The sequence below is a fragment of the Dama dama genome, chromosome 30 (assembly GCF_033118175.1).
Source record: "Dama dama isolate Ldn47 chromosome 30, ASM3311817v1, whole genome shotgun sequence".
Taxonomy (NCBI): Eukaryota; Metazoa; Chordata; class Mammalia; order Artiodactyla; family Cervidae; genus Dama; species Dama dama.
The window spans coordinates 54,322,456-54,346,259 of NC_083710.1; the positions used below are offsets into that span (position 1 = coordinate 54,322,456).

The window sequence follows — 23,804 nt, forward strand, 5'->3', positions numbered from 1 at the left end:
TTTGCTGAAACTAATATAACATTTTAAATCAACTACATCCCAATAAAAAAATTTACTAAACTTTTTAAAAATCATTTTTAAGTTGAAAAAGATCAATGTAAAAATACAATCAGAAAAGCCTGACACATTTAGAAATAAACAATTCCTCTAAATAACTCAAATCACAAAAGAAGCTATAGAGAAAATTATAAAACATTTAGAACTAACCAGTAACAAAAATGCCAAATAGCAAAATTTATAGGATATAATAAAAACAGTACTTATAAATTTAGAATTTTCTTATCACTGGCTCTGTATTACATGGATTCAGCATTCAAAAAACTAAAATCATGCCCTTTGGTCCATCACCTCATGGCAAATAGATGGGGAACAAAAGAAACAGTGACAGACTTTATTTTCTGGGCCCCAAAATCACTGCAGATGGTGACTGCAGCCATGAAATTAAAAGATGCTTGCTCCTTGGAAGAAAAGCTATCACCAACCTAGACAGCATATTAAAAAGCAGAGACATTACTTTACCAGCAAATGTCCATATAGTCAAAGCTACAGTTTTTCCAGTAGTCATGTATGGATGTGAGAGTTGAACCATAAAGAAAGCTGAGGGCCAAAGAATTGATGCTTTTGAACTGTGATGTTGGTGGAAATGCAAATTGATACAGTCACTATGGAGAACAGTATGGAAATTCCTTTAAAAACTGAGAATAAAACTACCATATGACCCAGCAATCCCACTACTGGGCATACACTCTGAGGAAACAATAATTGAAAAAGACACATGTACTCCACTGTTCATGGCAGCACTATTTACAACAGCTAGGAGACTTCTCTTGTGGCTCAGCTTATAAAGAATCCACCTGCAATGCGGGAGACCTGGGTTTGATCCCTGGGTTGGGAAAATCCCCTGGAGAAGAGAAAGGCTACCCACTCCAGTATTCTGGCCTGAAGAATTCCATGGACTGTATCGTCCATGGGGTCGCAAAGAGTCAGACTCGACTGAGCAAACTTCACTTTCACTTTTCAGGACATAGAAACAACCTAGATATTCATCAACAGATGAATGGATAAGAAGTGTGGTACATATGAACAATGGAATAGTATTCACCCATGAAAGGGAACACATTTGACTCAGTTCTAATGAGGTGGATGAACCCAGAGCCTACTATACAGAGTGAAAGTCAGAAAGAGAAAAATAAATATCATATATTAATGCATATATATGGGTTCTAGGGTAATGGTACTGATGAACCTATTTGCAGGGCAGGAATAGAGATGCAGACATAGAGAACAGACTTGTGGACACAGTGAGGGAAGGAGAGGGGGAGACGAACAGCGAGAGTAGCTTTGAAACATAGATATTACCATTTTGTAAACCAGACAGCTAGTGAGAAATTGCTGCATAACACAGGGAGCTCAGTCCGGCACTCTGTGACATCCACGGGGTGGGGGGAGGGGGGCGGTTAGAAGGAGGTTCAGGAGGGAGTGGACACATGTATGCATGTGTGCTCAATTGTGTCTGACTGCTTGAGACCTCACGGACTGTAACCCGCCAGGCTCCTCTGTCCACAGGATTTTCCAGGGAAGAATACTGGAGTGGGTTGCCATTTCCTCTTTCGGGGGATCTTCTGGACTCAGGGATTAAACCCATATCTCCCACATTGCAGGCAGATTCTTTTATCACTGGGCCCCATGGGAAGCCCTAGGGAGACATGTATACTTATTGCTGATTCACATTATTGTACGTCAGAAAATAATGCAATGTTGTAAAGCAGTAAAAAACAACAACAACAACAAAAAAAAAACAAACAACAACAACACCAAAAAAAAACCAAGACAATGAACCCCAAATGGAGTTGTTTATACTAAGTCCATATCCACCAAATCAAGGCTTAACGGAATTACAGTTTTTGCTCTTCCAGATATAGAATCTTGAACCAGTGAATCAGGAATCTCCGACCAGATTATCAGTTAGGTAATCTGCCTGATAGACCTCTGCCATCCTCTAAGCAAAGTAACTGTGCAATAACCAATTCGGGTTTTTTTTTTCACCCAGTATAACTTCCCTGTTTCCACTCCCTTCTGTCTAGAAAAGTCTTTCATTTTGCACAGCTCCTTATGCCCCTTTCTACCTATTAGATTGGGAGCAACATGATTCAAATCAATTTTTGCTTAACTAAACCCTTTTAAGGGCTTCCCTGATAGCTCAGTTGGTAAAGAATCCGTCTACAATGCAAGAGACCCCGGTTTGATTCCTGAGTCAGGAAGATCCGCTGGAGAAGAGATAGGCTACTCACTCCAGTATTCTTGGGCTTCCCTTGTGGCTCAGCTGGTAAAGAATCTGCCCGCAATGCGTGAGACCTGGCTTCAACCCCTGGGTTGGGAAGATCCCCTGGAGAAGGGAAAGGCTACCCACTCCAGTATTCTGGCCTGGGGAATTTTATAGACTGTATATTCCATGGGGTCCCAAAGAGTCAGAGATGACTGAGTGACTTTCACTTCACCAAACCCTTTAAAAAAATCTAATATGACTCAGTCTATCTTTTCACACCCCTGAAGGTTGCTTCAGACCAACAGCAGGGGTTGAAGGTGATCTCCCCTGAGGGGGACAACAGCATTCAAGGTGACCTTGACACTGGCTGTTATACCCACTGAGTTAGCTGAAGGCAGGAGAAAATATTAGGGAACATGGGTCTACAGAGAGAGCTTAATGGTTCTCTTCACTGACAGCCCTGTACACCATCCACCCTCACCTTACCACATACCAAAAAAAGAGAGGAGGGAAACTGGCTCCCCACATTCTTTTCTAGCTGATTCCTTTTAAAAAGCTAGGGCATTTTAGAGCCATAGTGCTGGTGGAGACTTTGGATGGACTGAGAGAGTTAAAGGGGAGCCCATGTCTCTTCCTTTCATGAGGCTGGAGAGCAGGGACAGCCCTGTGAGCTCCTCCATCTTGAGAAAGCCCAAGACAGGGCTTGGGCAGCTCTGATCTGACATCTAAGCATCGTGGCAAATGCTTGCTTCCTCCCTCTTGTCTCCTTCAGCCCACTGTTAGTGTGATAGGCCAGACAGCCAGAGAGACCGGGAAAAAAGCTCCAGCTCACAGGAGAGGTTTATATTCCAGCTCCTTCTCTGTATGTCTGCATCCTCAGCACAAGTCCATAGTCTTGAGCCAAGGGACCATGGTCACCAGACACAGCTTTGACAGCTCTGGAGAACTCAAGGGCTGGTATATAGTCAGTTCAGTTCAGTTCAGTTGCTCAGCCGTGTCCGACTCTTTGCGACCCCATGAATCGCAGCACGCCAGGCTTCCCTGTCCATCACAAACTCCTGGAGTCTGCTCAAACTCATGTCCATCGAGTTACTGATGCCATCCAGCCACCTCATCCTCTGTCGTCCCCTTCTCCTCCTGTCCCCAATCCCTCCCAGCATCAGGGTCTTTTCCAGTGAGTCAACTTTTCGCATGAGGTGGCCAAAGTATTGGAGTTTCAGCTTCAGCATCAGTCCTTCCAATGAACACCCAGGACTGATCTCCTTTAGGATGGACTGGTTGGATCTCCTTGCAGTCCAAGGGACTCTCAAGAGTCTTCTCCAACAACACAGTTCAAAAGCATCAATTCTTCAGTGCTCAGCTTTCTTCACAGTCCAACTCTCACATCAATACATGACCATGGGAAAAACCATAGCCTTGACCAGACGGACTTTTGTTGGCAAAGTAATGTCTCTGCTTTTTAATATGCTGTCTAGGTTGGTCATAACTTTCCTTCCAAGGAGTAAGCGTCTTTTAATTTCATGGCCACAGTCACCATCTGCAGTGATTTTGGAGCCCAAAAAAATAAAGTCTGACACTGTTCCCACTGTCTCCCCATCTATTTCCCGTGAGGTGATGGGACCAGATGCCATGATCTTAGTTTTCTGAATGTTTAAGCTTTAAGCCAACTTTTTCACTCTCCTCTTTCACTTTCATCAAGAGGCTTTTTAGTTCCTCTTCACTTTCTGCCATAAGGGTGGTGTCATCTGCATATCTGAGGTTATTGATATTTCTCCCAGCAATCTTGATTCCAGCTTGTGCTTCTTCCTAAAGATCATACATGGGTTTCCCAGGTGACTCAGATGGTAAAGAATCTGCCTGGAATGTGGGAGATCCGGGTTTGATCCCTGAGTAGGAAAGATCTCCTGGAGAAGGGACTGGCACCCCACTCCACTATTCTTGCCTAGAGAACTCCATGGACAGAGGAGCCTGGCGGGCTACAGTCCACAGGTTCACCGAGTCGGACACGACTGAGCGACTAACACTTTCACTTGAAGTACATTCAAGTGCGCACCGAAAGAACTCATGGGCCCTGCACAAGGCTGTGCTCATGGCTAAGGTTTACTATCGTGAAAAGATACATGATAAGATCGACAAGAGACAAAGACACAGGCAGAGTCTGGAGAATCCCCTGCACAGGATTTCAAGGTTCCTTCTCTCCAGTGAGGAGCTGCATGAATGTGCCTCTTTCTCCAGCAGAGAAGAGGGCGGTAAAGTGTGTTTCACATGTCTTCCCTGGGAAGGGACTTACCACCCAAGGTTCTGATAAGGTCATGAAAGTATCCTCTGCCCAATAACAACCACAATCCCAAACTCCAAGAAGGAAAGCAGGTGTTCGGCATAATCACATGGTTTGCACAGTCTAGGCAAAGTGAATCATCTTTATCAGTTAGGGAGGGGGTCAAGTGCCAAGTTCCCAGACGCCAACCTGGAGGTTCAGAATAAAGCCTGTGGACCAGTCCGATGCCCATCCTCATAAAACATGGCAGGAAAACACTGCTTCCAACTTTAACAAATGAAAAAAAATGACAACATGCTTGTCAAAAAACCAAGGATAGCTGGATAATTCAATGACAGCTATTTCATCTTTTGAGTCAAGATCACATTGAAAGTGTATAATCAATTAGTAAAGTGTGCTATGCAACTGTTTGGAGCTAAAAATAGTTCTCCTTGAACAAGTTCTTCTAAATACTAGAGAGGTATCACTGTTCAAACACATGATAAAACAGCCCCTTCATTTGTCCTATTCCATCACAGTTTTCATGCGAGGGGCCACGCCACCTAGGCGCACATCTGAGCCATTTTGTTGGCTGTATCCTGAAGGATCCTCTCACATCCCAGCAGCTGTGTTTGCATCCAGGCTTCTGCTGGGTCTGCATCAGCAAACCTATCAGAAGAGGAGATCTAACCAAGTGGGAGAAATGTTTCTTAGGCACCTGATAGCATGGCTGTGAAGAGAGTTAAAATTATAGCTCGCACTGGCCTCTCAAACACAGCAGTATCCAGAACAAAAGCTCACAGGCACTGTTCACATAAGGAATCCGTTCCAACGTGAGGCTTCAACGAACTAGCCAGTTAGTAAGAGAAAGGAAGGCTTTATGTACTAGGACCAAGAGGAAACAATTCAAGTAAGTGCAACTGGAGCCATGCAGCTGGATGATATCATACAAGAGAGTTGCTATCCTGAAATTTTCTTCTTATAGACTAAGCCAGAGCATTTTGTAAGAATACATCTTCTCTGTGATTCAACGCCACCTGGTCTTAACACTTTAAACTACAGTCCCTTGCTATGTCCACCCCCACATTAATGCCAATCACCAAATACCACAGACCAGTAAGGAAAGATAATTCATTAAGCTATCAGAAAAGCAGCTACATTTATACTCATCCGGAGGAAGGGAAATAGGAAAGTGCTTACCCGACAGGAAGCTTTTCATCCTTTTCTTCCCCTCCATCCCCAATATTATCCTGACCCACTGTGACTTCACAAGCAGGAAGGTTTCAGCTGCCAGCGCAGGGCAATGCAGCACCAGCTTGTGGGCTTCTTAGCACAGTGGAAGGCGTGAAGTGTCCTTCACAGAACTGTTGACAGTGCAGTTCTGGGCCACCCCAAAACTGCCTGCAAAGACAGGGGATCTGGGATTATTTGAGGCAGCTGACAAAATAAACCTATGAACAATTAAATCTTAAGCAAAGAATTAAGGCATGTAAGAGCAATAACATGTGAATCAGATGGAAAAATAGCATTCCTTTAAAGTCTTGTGGAGTTGATAAGACTTTAATTCATTAAAGTTAGGATAGCAATCTATATTTGTCAAAGTGACTCGAGATGTTTTTGTAAAAACTGGTGCCAAATGCTAAAACACAGACCTAATCATTATGGCTTCAGTGTAACCCTTGGAGAGAGTGGACATTACAGACAGACATAAAGGGTTTATATTAAGCTAATAATAATAAAGATAACAAATATTCTACATCAACAGTATGAAATTCTGTCACAGGCTAGAATACCTATCAGGACGCTAATTTTTGCTAAATATTTCAAGTTCGGTACAAAGTAGAAGTATACAGTTTTTGAGATAATTTTATTTCTCTTAAAATAAAAAAATCTCTTTTTTATGTGTTAGAATAAAAGTTTTTAATACCATTAACTTTTTATTGATTTTGAAAGTAATACTATGTTAGATGTGAAGACACTAATTTTAGCATCTGATGGGCAATAATCTTTCTAAAGTTGTCTCAGGGCAAACCTATTCATAATGGAAGAAAAGAATAAATTCTCAAAACACCAGTAACTCAAATATAATCAATTTCCCTCACACTCCATGGGGTTTTGTAAGTAGACATTTCAATTTGTTTCCATGATAAACTTTGTGTATATATAATATATAGCAAGTCTCCAAAGATGGTGTTCGAGTACCCATGCATCTCAATACTCATGCCCTTTTATTCCTCACCTTGAATCGGGTCTCACTGTTGATCAACAGAATGTAGCAGAAGTGATGCTGAGAAACTTCTCGGCTAAATCATAAGAGGGAAGCCTGGTTTTCTTGGAATCCTTGTTCTGAACAACACTAGCTCTCATATGAACAACTTGAGCACCTGAGGTCCATGGGTTCTAAGGAAGCCAAAGACTGCTGCATAGCCAGCCCTCAACTGTTCCAGCCAATCTCAGCTCAGGCACCAGACTTGGGAGTAACAACAGCACTGTGGTGCTACCCAGCCCAGCGAAACCTTCAGAGGTTCGCAGCCCCAGCCACTCTGACTGAACAGCGTGAGTGATCTTAAGCAAATCCAGCTAAGCTCAGTCAACCTTCAGATGGAGGAGTGGTAACAGTGGTCACCTTGTTTAAGCCACTAAGGTTTGGTGGTATTTGTTACACAGCAATAGATATCCGGAATACGGTATATACAAAGGAGCACTAAGCAACCTATTTAGATAGAGTTACTGGGTTGGCCAAAAGTTTGTGTTTTACTGTAACATTTTATGGAAAAACCCGAATGGGCTTTTTGGCCAACCCAATATAAGTATCCACATACTAGGATTAGGAGCAACACACTCCTAATCTATTAATAAAATAACGACCCCATTTCTCACTGTGGGACATTTCCAAATTGCCTCCCAATACATCAGAATATTGTGAACACTAAAATAATCTTAAAACTGATTTTAGTTTGAAAAAGAAATACATAACATATAGCTCCTTCCGAAGGGAACTAGATGAAAAGAAGTCAAAGATATCTAAGACAGTTGTACATGTAAATCAGTCTTTGAAAAGACGGAGTCACCTATGTGTAAGTGATTCCTGCACAGAAAAGGCCCAGGAACAGGCAGTCCTCTGCTGTGATTTCCTAAACCAGAATGGGGACTGTATTCCAAATGCCACCTGTCACCTAGGAGCTAAATCTGAATCTGCAAAGCAACATCTTTGGGTGACTCATATACTCTTTGAAGTTAGAGACACACTGGTTTAGGCTGAGGGTTCCCAAACTTGTCTGCATATGAAAATCATCTGGGAATCTTAATTCCAATATCCAGGCCATAAGGACATGGGCATCGATGGCTTTGAAGCTCACCAGTGGATTCCAGGTGCAGCCACTGGTCATTCTAGTAGAGCACTTGGTTCTCAAACTTGGCTGCACAGTAGAATCATCTGGAGAACATCAAAAAACCCACTAAATTTTGTTTCTACCCTGAGAGTCCAATGTAACTGGTCCCAGGTGTGACCTGGGCTTTGTGTGTGTGTGTGTGTGTGTGTGTGTGTGTGTGTGTGTGTGTGTATGTTAGTTGCTCAGTCATGTCTGACTCTTTGCGACCCCAAGGACACCAGGCTCCTCTCTCCACGGAATTCTCCAGGCAAGAATACTGGAATGGGTAACTATTCCCTTCTCCAGGGGATCTTCCTGACCCAGGGATTGAACCCAGGTCTCCTGCATTGCAGGCAGATTCCTTACCATCTGAGCCACCAGTGAAGCCTAACCTGCGCATTCAGTTAAGTTCAGTCACTCAGTTGTGTCCAACTCTTGTGACCCCATGGACTACAGGACGCCAGGCTTCCCTGTCCATCACCAACTCCCAACATGAGTTTACTTAAACTCATGTCCATTGGGTCAGTGATGCCATCCAACTATCTCATCCTCTGTCATCCCCTTCTCCTCCAGCCTTCAATCTTTCCCAGCATCAGGGTCTTTTCAAATAAGTCAGCTCTTCGCATCAGGTAGCCAAAGTATTGCAGTTTCAGCTTCAACATCAGTCCTTCCAATGAGTATTCAGGACTGATCTCCTTTAGGATGGACTGGTTGGATCTCCTTGTAGTCCAAGGACTCTCAAGAGTCTTCTTCAACACCACAGTTCAAAAGCATCAATTCTTTGGTGCTCAGCCTTCTTTATGGTCCAAATCCACATCCATATGTGACTACTGGAAAAACCATAGCCTTGTCTAGTTGGACCTTTGTTGGCAAAGTAATGTCTCTGCTTTTTAATACGTCATATAGGTTGGTCATAACTTTCCTCCCAAGGAGTAAGCGTCTTTTACTTTCATGGCTGCAGTCACCATCTGCAGTGATTTTGGCACTGGGAGGTTTTAAAAACTCTTCAAGTGTGTCTCATGTGCCACAGACTCAGAGCCTGGAACAGGAGTTCAAAATGGTAGCTGAGTCTGCACCACTGTTTCGGGAAGAGGGTTTGGAAGTCAGTGAGCATTAATTAAAATGAACAGTTGGCCTCACAGCTTTCAGCTCACTCACCAGGCACGCCGACAGCACCGAGCTCGCTGAACTTCAGGTCTGCCAAGTCTAGTGCATCCTCACTGGCCCTCCTGGCACTTTCCTCCAGCACATTTCTCCTCTCTTCTGCTGGGCTCTCTTTCAAGTGATTAATGATGTGCATCTGCTCAGCATTAGGAGCAAATATCTTCACCTTCAAAAATAGAAATAAAAGCAAATGATGTCATTTCCTCTATGAAGGCGAGCAAGTCAATCTCAGAGCCTAAATCAGAAAGAAAAGTCAGAAAACCACTAAGTAATTCCGTGTGCCTTCAGGACCAACACCAATTGAAAAATATTATAGCTCAACCACAAGGGAGAAATTTCAGGGGACACCTAGAGGGAAAAAGACTAGAGCTATAAATTAGCTTCCATAAAGAAAGCAGAACTGAAAGACGTTGATTGCTGTATGTGAGTGTGTGTGTGGATTTAAAGCATGTGTGTATATACATATATATATGTATATGCACACACACACATATGTATGTATTTAAGGGCTTCCCAGGTGGCACTAGTGGTAAGGAACCTGCTTGCTAATACAGGAGACATAAGAGAAGTGGGTTTGATCCCTAGGTCAGGAAGATCCCCTGGAGGAGGGCATGGCAAACCACTCCAGTATTCTTGCCTAAGGAATCCCATGGATAGAGAAGCCTAGCAGACCATGGTCCATAGGGTCACAAAGAGTCAGACACAACAAAAATGACTTAGCATGCCTGCATATATACATATATTTTTTAAAGAGGTGGAAGAAAGGATCCAATTTTACAGAGAGGGATGTATAGGGCTCCAAAACATGGGAGAATGGATGAAATCAGCCCTTGAAATCTTTCAAAAGCAGTGATTCTTAACTCTGGCTGCATATTAGAATCCCCTGGGGTGTCTGAGGCCCAAGCAGACTATTTACAGGGAAACCGTTGGGAGTCAAGCACTAGCCTGAGCACTGGCATGGCTTAAAACCTCCCCAGGTGATCCCACCATTTGTCAGATTGACAGCAGATGAGCTAAAGCAAATGAGATACAAAACTCACAAACTCAGGGCTCTGAGTTAAAATCTCAGGGCTTTTATTACCAAGAGCTCAGAGCAGATTTGGAAGCTCTCATTTGCACCACTTCCAAGCAATTAGTAAGAGAAAAGAAAGCTACAAGTAGTAGGACCCACAGGAAGCAATTCAACTAAGCACAATTGGATCCATACACCTTCCTGGATACTGGGTGGCGGCCTTTGAGTCACACCTTCTTCACGCCTCCTTCTCAACCCCTAAGCGCAAAGTCCACTTCCCTTGGAGATGGACAGGGCTGGCCTGAGTCAAAGGTCCCCTGACTCTGAGAGGCACCATTAGGGCTAGAAAGCATCAGGTCAAGAGTCTCAGCCTCCTGTTACTAAACTCTGTATTTAATTAAAATATATATCAATATTCTAAACATGCTCTCTGTCCCATGGTTTTGAGGAATTGAGGAATATCTCCTATCTGTGATATACATGAGAGAGATCCTAAGCACACGTATATCCTATTATTTGTGAGAAGACATAGAACATTCTGAAGGCAAAGACAGATGTAAACAAACATGGACTGATTTTTAAACCAATAATTTTAGAAACAGATTGGCCTGCAGTTGCTTCATGGAGTTAATTGGATCTACCTGCCCAAGGTGGAGGTGACGGTAAAATACATACTTCCAACACTAGGGTGTCCCTTGGACCCTTTAACAAAGTGCTGTATTGTAATCAAGAGCAAATGAGTCCCCAAAACCAAACAGAGCAATGGAAAAATAAGCAGAAGACCTAAACAGACATTTCTCCAGAGAAGAAATAAGAAAGCCAATAGGCACATGAAAAAATGCTCAATATCGCTAATTATTAGAGAAACGCAAATCAAAAAGACAATGAGGTAACCCCTCACACTGGTCAGAATGGTCATCACTTAAAAGTCTGTGAATAATAAATGCTGGAGAGGATGTGGAGAAAAGGAAACCCTCCTACACTGTAATTGGGGGTGTAAATTGGTATAGCCACTATGGAAAACAGTATGGAGGTTTCTCAGAAAACTAAAAATAGAATTACCTATGATCCAGCAATCCCACTCCCGGGCATATACCTGGACAAAAATACAGTTCAAAAGGATACATGCAGCATTACTCACAGCAGCCAAGACACGGAGACAATCTAAATGTTTATCAACGGATGAGCGGATAAAGAACATGTGATACATACACACAATGGACACTACTCAGCCATAAAAAATAATGAAGTAATGCCATTTGCAGCCACATGGCTATAACTACAGAGATTGTCATACTAAGTGAAGTAAGTCAGAAAAAGACAAATACCATATTGTATTACATATATGTGGGATCTAAAATATGACACAAATTAGCCTATTTATGAAACAGAGACACAATCACAGACATAGAGGACAGACTGGTATTTGCCAAGGGGGAAGAGGTTGGGGGAGGGATGGAGTGGGAAGTTGGCATTTGCAGATACATTATAATACACAGAACTGAAAATCAACAAGGTTCTACTATGGAGCAGAAAGAACTATGTACAATACCCTATGATAAACCATAATGGAAAAAGAATATTTTATTTTATTTTATTTTTTGAAAAAGAATATTTTAAAAAAAGAATATATATGCTTGGGCTTCCCAGGAGGCGTTAGTGGTAAAGAACCCACATGCCAATGCACGAGATGTAAGAGACACACTTTCTGTATATATATATATATATATATATATATATATATATATACACCAAATCATTTTTCTGTACAACAGTAATTAACACAACATTGTAAATCAACTATACTTCAATATAAAAAAAGAGTAAGGAAATCCCTCTACTTCTGAGGGACTTCACCTCAAGTACAGACACGTGGGTTCATTAAAAAAACAACAACCCAGAGCAGGTAGGACACTGCTCTCCACCCTCCACAAAGTCAATAACTCCCTGTTGAGCAAATGAATGAATAACAGCCACATAAATTTGAATATCCTTCAAGGTAAACAGGTGCGAGATTTAAATCGTTTATTTTTCCTAATTTTATTGGGCTGGCCGAAAAGTTCATTCAGGCTTTTCTGTAACATCTCAGTGAGTTCCTCATGAATAGACACGTCTTCTGACTTAAACTTCAAGTCCTACCATCAAAAAATAAACGAGTAACATATCTTCAATTATTATTTAAAAGAATGGTGTTCAGTTCAGTCCTTCAGTTGTATCCGACTCTTTGCGACCCCATGAATCGCAGCATACCAGGCCTCCCTGTCCATTACCAACTCCCAGAGTTTACCCAAACTCATGTCCATTGAGTCTGTGATGCCATCCAACCATCTCATCCTCTGCTGTCCCCTTCTCCTCCTGCCCTCAATCTTTCCCAGCATCAGGGTCTTTTCAAATGAGTCAGTTCTTCCTATCAGGTGGCCAAAGTATTGGAGTTTCAGCTTCAACATCAGTCCTTCCAATGAACACCCAGGACTGATCTTCTTTACAATGGACTGGTTGGATCTTCTTGCAGTCCAAGGGACTCTCAAGAGTATTCTCCAACACCACAGTTCAAAAGCATCAATTCTTCTGCACTCAGCTTTCTTCATAGTCCAACTCTCACATCCATACATGACCACTGGAAAAACCATAGCCTTGACTAGACGGACCTTTGTTGGCAAAGTAATGTGTTTGCTTTTTAATATGCTATCTAGGTTGGTTATAACTTTCCTCCCAAGGAATAAGCGTCTTTTAATTTCATGGCTGCAATCACCATCTGCAGTGATTTTGGAGCCCAAACAAATAAAGTCTGACACTGTTTCCCGATCTATTTCCCATGAAGTGATGGGACCAGATGCCATGATCTTAGTTTTCTGAATGTTGAGCTTTAAGCCAAATTTTCACTCTCCTCTTTCACTTTCATCAAGAGGCTCTTTAGTTCTTCTTCACTTTCTGCCATAAGGGTGGTGTCAATCTTCATATCTGAGGTTATTGATATTTCTCCCAGCAATCTTGATTCCAGCTTGTGCTTCTTCCAGCCCAGCATTTCTCATGATGTACTCTACATATAAGTTAAATAAGCAGGGTGACAATATACAGCCTTGACGTACTCCTGTCCCTATTTGGAACCAGTCTGTTGTTCCATGTCCAGTTCTAACTGTTGCTTCCTGACCTGCATACAGGTTTCTCAAGAGGCAGGTCAGGTGGTCTGGTATTCCCATCTCTTTCAGAGTTTTCCACAGTATCACTGTGGAAATCAATATGGCAGTTACACAAAAAGCTAAACATGGGATTACCCTATGATCCAACAATTCCACTTCTAGTTATGTACCCAAAATAATTAAAGGGAGGGATTCAGCAGATATTTGTACACCAGTGTTCATAGCAGCATTATTCGCTATAAGTGAAAGTCGTTCAGTCATGTCCAACTCTTTGTGACCCCATGGACTATACAGGCCATGGAATTCTCCAGGCCAGAATACTGGAGTGGGTAATCTTTCCCTTCCTCCAGGGGATCTTCCAAAGCCAGGGATCAAACCCAGGTCTCCTGCATTGCGAGCAGATTCTTTACCAGCTGAGCCACAAGGGAAGTCCAAGAATACTGGAGTGGGTAGCCTATCCCTTCTCCAGTGGATCTTCCTGATCCAGGAATCGAACTGGGGTCTCCTGCATTGTAGCTGGATTCTTTACCAACTGAGTTATCAGGGAAGCCCATTATTCACTGTAGCAAAAGAAAAAAACCAACCTAAATGCTTTATATGGATGAACAGATCCATTGATGTGGTATCAACACAAAATGGAATATTATTCAACATTAAAAAGGAATGAAATTCTGATACACAGTACAGCCTAGATGAACCCTGAAGACATTAGCATTAGCATTAGTCACTTAGACTCTTTCTGAGTCTGACCCTTTGTGACCCCATGGACTGTAGCCCGCCAGGCTCCTCTGTCTATGGAATTCTCCAGGCAAGAATACTGGAGTGGGTTGCCACTTCCTTTTCTATGAAGACATTATGCTAAGTGAAATAAGCCAGTCACAAAAGAGTAAATATTATATGACTCCATTTACATGAGGCACCTAGAATAGTCAAATTCATGAAGGCAGAAAGTAGAGGTTACCAGAGGCTGCGAGTTGGGGGGCGGGGGGGATGGAGAATTACTGTTCAATGGCAAGATTCTACATCCAATTCCAGCCTGTCCAGGCTTTCCCCACTGAACCAACAAGCAATTCTCATTTCTCAATTCTCAATTCTCACCTGCTGGGTGCCCTACAATTCAACTCAGTTCTGATACCATCTATTAACACAGGGAGATGTCAGATCCCATTAGGTAAGGACCCATCCTTCAAGACTGGCCCTACTTCAGACACCAGTCACAAGTCCAGGTTGTCACCTGTGCTTCTGACTGACCAGTTATAGAACAGAGATTCCAGTGATCTGCCCCTTCCTTGGGTTCAATTAATTTTCCAGACCAGCTCACAGAACTCAGAGAAACATTCTACTTACTAGATGGCCAGTTTATTACAAAAAGGTATAACTGAGGAACAGCCAGATGGAAGAGATGCACAGGGCAAGGCATGGGCAAGAGTGGAGAGCTTCCAAGGCTCTCTAAACCATCTAGTCTTCCCATAACACTACGTGATCACCAGCCCAGAAGCTCTCCCAACCCTGTCCTTTCCAGTATTTAAAGAGGTGTCATTTATAGGCATGATGGATTAAATCATTGGCCATTGGTGACTGAGTCAACTTCCAGCCCTTTTTCCCTAACCTGGATATGGAGGGGGAGAGGAAGACTGAAAGTGCCAATACTCTAATCAACCTGTTCCCCAGGCAACCAGTTCCCCTTCAATTTAGGTGCAACCAAAAGCTATCTTATTAACACAAAAAACAGTTTCAAGGTTCGCTTAGGAAATTCCTTGGGTTTTAGGAGCTCTGAGCCAAAAACCAGAGGACATCCAAATATACACATTTATAATAAATCACAGTATCACAAATTAGTACAAAGTTTCAGTTTGGAGGGTGGTGAAAACGTTCTGGAAATAATTGTGGTATGGTTGGACAGTATTGTGATTACTTACTGCCACTAAACTGTACACATAAAAATGCTCAAGATGATAAAATTTGTTATGTATATTTGGATCAGCAGTAAAGAACCCTCTTGCAATGCAGGAGATGCAGGAGCCTGGAGGGTTTGATCCCTGGGCCTGAAAGATTCCCTGGAGTCGGAAATGGCAACCCACTCCAGTATTCTTGCCTGGGAAACCCCATGGGCAGAAGAGCCTGGTGGGCTACAATCCGTGGAGTGGTAAAGTCAGATACGACTGAGTGACCAATCACGTGTACACACACACACACACACACACACACACACACACACTACAAGAAAACCCAAACCAAACCAGAAACATGCTTTTTGGCCACCGGGAGCCCTTTGCAAACTTCTCAGCACACACACACACACACATACTACAAGAAAACCCAGACCAAACCAGAAACATGCAAGCTTCTCAACACACACACACACACACACACACACACACAACAAGAAAACCCAAACCAAACCAGAAACATGCCACCAGGAGCCCTTTGCAAACTTCTCAGCGCACACACACACACACACACACACACACATACTACAAGAAAACCAAAACCAAACCAGAAACATGCAAGCTTCTCAACACACACACACACACACACACACACACACACACACACACACACACACACACACACACACACACACACACACAACAAGAAAACCCAAACCAAACCAGAAACATGCTTTTGGCCACAGGCAGCCCTTTGCGAGCCTCTCACGCAGCTGCAGTGAAGGGTGGGCCTCTTAGGCCCAAGCCCTGCTTTCTCACTAGGATGGTGAACATTGCCAGGGGCCCTGCTTTTTCTCTTCTGCTAAAGTGCAGTTCAGCAGCTGGTGACCTAATGGAGGGAGAAAAAAGAAGAGCGCATGATACAGATAAAAATTAGAAAGAAGTAAACCTCAGGAAAGGAAAAAGTTTTCGGATGCGTCTGGCCCACAGCTCCACAGGCTACAAAGTGAAAATACGCACCCAGCCCCCATCCGCACCTCCGCCCCCGGCGCCCCGTCCGCAGGTAGTCCTGACCTTGCCCTGGTGCCTCAGGTGCAGTGGCCGGCCAAAGTTTGGCGCCCGTGGCTGCCATAGAAACGTCGCATCAGCCAGGAGGAGGGCGCGCAGCTGAGCCTTGCTGCCGGATGGCCGGAGCGGGCTGCACTGAAGCGCCCCCTGGCGGCGGATTGGACTGAGCACAACCAGATGGAGGGAGTGTGGTCCGGGACACAGTCGGGTGGGGGAGACGCGCGCCTGCTGAAACTGCGCATCCAGTTATTCTGTGCTTTGGGCTAGGAAAGAAGAAAAGTGTGCGAGGGAGCTGTAACCCAGATTTTACTAACCAGAAGCTCATTTCAAAATTATCTTTAAGCTGAAAAAAACATGAAATTCTACCTTTAGCGGGACTAAAGTAGCTTCTATGCAACTTATTCCAAAAGAGAACATCAATATTTATATACAATAACTTTTAATTTAAAAATTTCAATAATACAAGTGAACCTGTATTCAAAACAGAAACACACTCACAGACATGGAAAACAAGCTTATGGTTACCAAATGTGGGAAGGGAGGAGAGGGATAAATAAGGAGTATGAGATTAATAAAGCACAAACTACTACATATAAAATAGACCAACAATGAGGATTTATTGCATAACACAGGGAACTATATTCAACATCTTACTAAATTATAAGGGAAAATAATCTTAAAAATATCTTTATATATGTGTAACTGAATCACTTTGCTGTACACCAGAAACTAACACAATACTATAAATCAACTATACTCCAATTAAACATTTTTTAATCATATACAATAGATTTTTTAAGTACTCGGCTCCAAGGCTGGAAGTCAGAATGGTATTTTTGACAGAAAAAAAACTGGATGAGAAGTGCCACTGCACTCTTTCATCTGCATCAAAGCTGAAGGACAAATAATTTCTTAGGACACTTAAAATGGAAAGGTTGATGACCAGATACAGCGTGGACCATAATCAAGAGCAGAGAAAGGAGGCAGTCTCCACTAGGATTCATTGTTCCTACTGATATTTTATGTTTCACAAATGTAGCAAGTTTTTAGAAAATCCAACATCCACATATGTAACCTAGTTTTCTTCTATGATCCTAGGAAAGAAATAGTGAAGAATGTGCTTGCCTTGTTTAGAAAGAATGCTCCCTGACTTTCTTTTGTATGACTTTATACACTGACCAGAAATTTGAAAGAAGTTTAGTCCTTATTAAAGGACGAAATCTACAATCTCTAACAATTACACCTCCACTTCCCCTATTAGATTTTTAAATTATTAACCCTGTCTTCCTCCAACAAAAACTTACTAAGCCCTCATTATGTGCCATGTGCTAAATAAAGCATTGCATCTAATAAAAAAAAAAACAAAAACTCAACATTTCTTAGCCTAGAGGTAGCTGCTGGTCATAAGTCATGGATGGAAGACTACAAACCCTTGAGACTGATTCTAACTCTTAACCCAGAAGGACATTTTCATAGCATATCAGTGATGCCTAAATTCAGAAAGAGGAAGTCTACATGGTACCAACATCAAGCAGGGGAAAAATCAGCTGCCTATGAAAACACCTATGTATCTGCCCACATCTCTGAGGTTAAGGGGAAAAAGAGAAGGAGGAGGAGAGTTATTAGTCAACTTCAGAAGCAAGATAACCTGGTGGTTGGGTGCAGGTTTCAGGTCTGCCTTCTAGGTATCTACCTTGAGTGATATTTGGAAGGTTACTACAGTCTCTGCCTCTGCATTTCCTCAGTTTGAAAGATGAAAGAGGGAAGTAGCACCTTTTTCATAGAGCTGTTGGGAGGATTAAATATAGTAAATGTCAGCTGTGTCAAAACCTTAATAATCATGTATTTCAGCTCACTGAGTGGTAGGCGTTGCTTCCTTTGGCTTGATATGCATGAAAGAAAAGAGAAGCTTTTGTTCTGAAGCTGGTTTTTATCCACAACAGAAGTAAAACAAAAAATTAAATGAACAACTACAAGATTATAAAGAATTGTTTAAAAGATTTACTGTAACAAGAGTGAAAATTCAAAATTACTAGATTTAGGGCTCAGACAGTAAAGAACCCTCCTGCAATGTAGGAGACCTGGGTTCAATCCCTGGGTTGGAAAGATTCCCTGGAGAAGGAAATGGCACACCACTCCAGTATTCTTGTGTGGAGACTTCCATGGACAGAGGAAACTGGAGGGTTGTAGTCCATGGGGTTGCAAAGAGTTAGGCATGCCTGAGCGACTAACACTTTCACTTTTTCACTTTCAGAATGTTAACTCTAGCTCCATGGGTATTTGTTTTAAAGTATTCCATATTAAGTATATAACACTAACTCCTTCAAGTGAATATAATTTGTAATGTTATTAAATTCACAGTATACTGTTAAATTATCTTTCACTGAAATAAATTATACTATAACTGAAACTGTTGATAAAATTCTGAAAACAGGACTTATCGATTTATATCTAGTTGATATCTATATTATATATATATATATATATAAAGTTGATTGTATTTGTTTGAGCCAGTTAAGCACCTATAAGACATGAAAAAGCAAAAGAGTTCCAGAAAAACATCTACTTCTGCTTTATTGACTATGCCAAAGCCTTTGACTGTGTGGATCACAATAAACTCTGGAAAATCCTGAAAGAGTTGGGAATAACAGACCACCTGACCTGCCTCTTGAGAAATCTGTATGCAGGTCAGCAAGCAACAGTTAGAACTGGACATGGAACAACAGACTGGTTCCAAACTGAAAAAGGAGTCATCAAGGCTGCATATTGTCACCCTGCTTATTTAATTATATGCAGAGTACATCATGAGAAATTCTGGACTGGATGAAGCACAAGCTGGAATCAAGATTACCAGGAGAAATATCAACAGCCTCAGATATGCAGATAACACCACCCTTATGGCAGAAAGTTAAGAACTAAAGAGCCTCTTGATAAAAGTGAAAGAGGAGAGTGAAAAGTTGGCTTAAAGCTCAACATTCAGAAGACAAAGATGGGCATCCAGTCCTATCACTTCTTGGCAAATAGATGGAGAAAGAATGGAAACAGTGTCAGACTTTATTTTTTAGGCTCCAAAATCACTGCAGATGGTGACTACAGCCATGAAATTAAAAGATGTTTGCTCCTTGGAAGAAAAGTTATGACCAACCTAGGTAGTATATTAAAAAGCAGAGATATTGAGGTACCATTACACGCCAGTCAGAATGGCTGCTAGCTAAAAGTCTATAAGCAATAAATGCTGGAGAGGGTGTGGAGAAAAGGGAACCCTCTCACACTGTTGGTGGGAATGCAAACTAGTACAGCCACTATGGAGAACAGTGTGGAGATTCCTTTAAAAGCTGGAAATAGAACTGCCATATGACCCAGCAATCCCACTTCTGGGCATACACACCGAGGAAACCAGATCTGAAAGAGACACGTGCACCCCAATGTTCATCGCAGCACTGTTTATAATAGCCAGGACATGGAAGCAACCTAGATGCCCATCAGCAGATGAAGGGATAAGGAAGATGTGGTACATATACACCATGGAATATTACTCAGCCATTAAAAAGAATTCATATGAACCAGTTCTAATGAGATGGATGAAACTGAAGCCCATTATACAGAGTGAAGTAAGCCAGAAAGATAAAGACCAATACAGTATAGTAACACATATATATGGAATTTTAAAAGACGGTAACGATAACCCTATATGCAGAACAGAAAAAGAAACACAGATGTACAGAATAGACTTTTGGACTCTGCGGGAGAAGGTGAGGGTGGGATGTTCAGAGAGAACAGCACTGAAACAAGTATACTATCAAGGGTGAAACAGATCACCATCCCAGGTTGGATGCATGAGACAAGTGCTCAGGGCTGGTGCACTGGGAAGACCCAGAGGGATGGGATGGAGAGGGAGGCGGGAGTGGGGATCGGGATGGGTAACACATGTAGATCCATGGCTGATTCATGTCAATGTATGGCAAAAACCACTACCATAAAAAAAAAAATAAAAGTAGGTAAATAATAATAATTAAAAAAAAAAAAAAGCAGAGACATTACTTTGCCAACCAAGGTCTGTCTAGTCAAGGCTATGGTTTTTCCCATGGTCATGTACTGATGTGAGAGTTGGACTGTAAAGAAAGCTGAGCACCGAAGAATTGATGCTTTTGAACTGTGGTGTTGGAGAATACTCTTGAGAGTCCCTTGGACTGCAAGGAGATCCAACCAGTCCATCCTAAAGGAGATCAGTCCTGGGTGTTCACTGGAAGGATTGATGGTGAAGCTGAAATACTTTGGCCAATACTTTGGCCACCTGATGCAAAGAGCTGACTCATTTGAAAAGACCCTGATACCGGGAAAGATTGAAGGTAGGAGGAGAAGGGGACGACAGTGGATAAGATGGTTGGATGGCATCACTGACTCAATGGACAGAGTTTGAGTAAATTCATGTTGGGAGTTGGTGATGGACAGGGTAACCTGGTATGCTGCAGTCCATGGGGTCGCAAAGAGTCGGACATGACTGAGTGACTGAACTGAACTGAACTGAAGATATGTACCATATACCCCTTTCATAAGCTTTGAGGAGGGGCTGTACATGATTTGATTAGCATCAAGATATTATGAACCCCTTGCAATAAAACTGGTGCAGAAAATGAGTGTGTCCAGGGCAAAGGATCTTATCCTTTATGTTCCATGGACCTCTTTAGTAGCCTGGTTAAACCCCTTCTCAGATGAACGTGTTTTAGTATCTAAAATAACAGTAACACTGGATTTACAATATTCACACTGGATTATAAATGTCAATGAGAAAACTAATCAACAGTCTATCTAAGGAAGGAATGGAGAATCCTATTCAAGCCAAACTGAGGATTATCACCCAGGAGACAGTCTCTCAGAGAGCTCTAAGAACTGTTCCAAAGAATTAAGAAGGGGGGAGGTCAGTATCTATGTGGTTCTGACAAAGTGGGTGTGTGCAGTCAACCACACAGCTTGGCAGAAGGTTGCTGCTAGTCACGAGGAACAGATACCTTAGTTAATGGTTTTATGCTTTTCTAAGTATGGGAAGAGGTAAGGATCCAGGTTCATAAAAGTCTTTCTCATGAAACTATCTAACTCTCTGGGGGCCAGTTCTATCAGTTTTCCCAGAGCACAAAGTGCCTTGTCCTGATCTTCACCCTGAAGATCAGGGTGTATCCTTGATACACCCTGTCCTGATCTTCACCCTGAAGATCCTTTTAGGGTGTATCATAGGTCAGCAACTACAGTGGCTAATAAAATGGATTCTTGTAGAACTGGATGGTGGGCAACATTATTTTCCAGTCCCTTCCCTTTCAGTCTTCATTTCAACCAAGGTTGAGAGGCATTTCAGGACCAGCTTGTCCCCAGATGCTAGGAATGCTCATCCCCAGGTCAGGAGAGGATTTCTTTAATAGCCCACTCAGTGTGCTATTTCTGAACAAGGCCCTTGGGGCTTTCCGGGTGGCTCAGCTGGTAGAGAATTCGCCTGCAATGCAGGTGTCCCCCATTCGATTCCTGGGTCAGGAAGCTCCCCTGGAGAAGGGATAGGCTACCCACTCCAATATTCTTGCCTGGAGAATCCCCTTGTACAGAGGAGCCTGGCAGGCTACAGTCCATGGGGTTGCAAAGAGTCAGACATGACTGAGCAACTAAACACAGCACAGCGCAACCTTAGCCAAAAGCTTCTGAACTGACTGTTCTATCAGAGTGTCCTGGTCGGGGACATGGTGCCCTCTTGGCTGCTTCTTCCCATATTTTGAGTTATACTATTACCATCATTCATCTTATAGAACTGTATATTTGGTCAGTCATTTCAAGTCACATATGCATTCATTTCATCTGAGCCTCAGTCACACTTTTGGTAATGCCAGAAACAATAATCTTGTAAAAGCGGTAGAAGAGTAACATAGCTAGTAACATCATGAAGTCTTAAGTATTTAAGCTAAGAACTTCCAGTAGGTTTGACTTAGAATCTCCCCCGGTCCTCTGAGCTGTCTGTTCTGCACTAATACCTATCTTTAAGACAAACAGTGGTCTTGTACATGAAATTCACTAAAGATACCTGCATGGACGAGGCCAGTGGTGGGTCTTGTGACCCCCTTACAGGACTGAGAAAGGAATGACACTCTCTAAGGAGTTACAACATGCCTGATGCCAGAAGAAAAATTGATCTTTGTGGTTAAGCTGGGATTTCTGCCACTGGGAAGGTCTCATTAACACATAATGTGGTTGTACAGTACACACTGGTCGGGAAGGGAGGAGGCCTAAATGGGCAGAGAAAAAATTTATGTTCAAGTTATTCTTGTCTTGCCTTAAAACTATGAATTTTTATTTCATCATAAGTGAGAAAGGAAAACTACCTCGGACTGTAAAAATCTGCTCTGCCATTCAGTAGCCTGGAACAAAAGGCTGGTAAAACCAGCTGCAAAATTAACATAAAACAATGTGTGTGCATACTCAGCGGTGTCCAACTCTTTGTAACTCCATAGACTGTAGCCCGCCAGGCTCCTCTGTCCATGGAATTTTCCAGGCAAGACTACTGGAGTGGGTTGCCATTTCCTCCTTCAGAGGATCTTCCCCACCCAGGAATCAAACTCTTGTGTATCTTACATTGGCAAGTGGATTCTTTACCACTGAGCCACTTGGGAAGCCCAGAACATAATACAATATTTCTCCCCAGACATAGTAGAGCTGTAAAGTGTCGTCACCACCTCCTGCTTTCTGATTCACTGAGAAAATTTGTTCTCTAAAATTAAAGACGTAGAGAGTTTTGGCTGTTGAAATTATATCAGTAAGAATGAAACATCCCACCTTTGTCTGAAGTTTCTCAGTCCCTTGACACAGAGAAGCAGCTTCTATTTATAACCTTTATAACCCAGGTGTAGAGCTCCCAATCAGGGGCTTCTAGACACAAAAATTCCATCCCTATTTTAACTTTACAGTTTCCAAGGAAATAGGACCTTGGGTCCACTTAGTTGTCTAGACTGCATATTGACTCTCTGTTGACACACAGCCTTGCTTTGAGCCTACCAAAATACTGCTCACTTAGAATTCACCTAAAGGCCACACTACCCCCAGAATCCTATAACTCTGTATTTCCTTTGTTTGGGGAGATGCCATGAAGTTCCTCTATGCACAATCTCCCACAATGCAAAGATTAATAAATCTGATTTTACTAGACTACAGTACTGTTCCATTATTTTGGTCTTATGCTAACAGGAAACCCAAAGGAAAACCAGTTGAATTAAAATTCAGCCTATCTTTTGGATTCTCAAAGTTTAAAAACCTTGAACTAGAGAGAAGTAACCAGTATGATGCTGGATGAGGCTACAACAATCTGGAAGTATCCTGGAAGCATCCCAGGGTATTGGAGTCATAGCTAAAAAGAACAGAAGGCAGAACCAGAGCAGAGCAGATGGGAGCTACCAAGAGGCTGAGTTAAGGTTGATAGGGGGAAATGCTTTCTCATCACTAGAGCTCCCTGACCTTGGAATGAAGAGACTGCACCTCCAAGAAGGGAGATTCCCCACCACCTACCAAGGTCAACCTGAAGCTTGTTCATTGCAGCCCTGGGAAATCCTGAGCAGGATGGCAAGTTCCATGGTGGCCCTCTGGTGTCTGGTCTCTAATGCTATAAC

At 42.4% G+C, this 23,804-nt stretch overlaps 1 protein-coding gene across 1 annotated transcript in view; it reads right to left on the minus strand.

Annotated features, from left to right (window-relative positions):
* LOC133049239 (glutamine amidotransferase-like class 1 domain-containing protein 3, mitochondrial) overlaps positions 1-23,804 on the minus strand; it is an 84,315-nt gene that overhangs the window by 59,093 nt on the left and 1,418 nt on the right. The window contains exon 2 of the mRNA XM_061133207.1: positions 9,053-9,224. Within this exon, the coding sequence (XP_060989190.1) occupies positions 9,053-9,224 (172 nt within the window). The remainder of the gene's footprint in view (positions 1-9,052; positions 9,225-23,804) is intronic.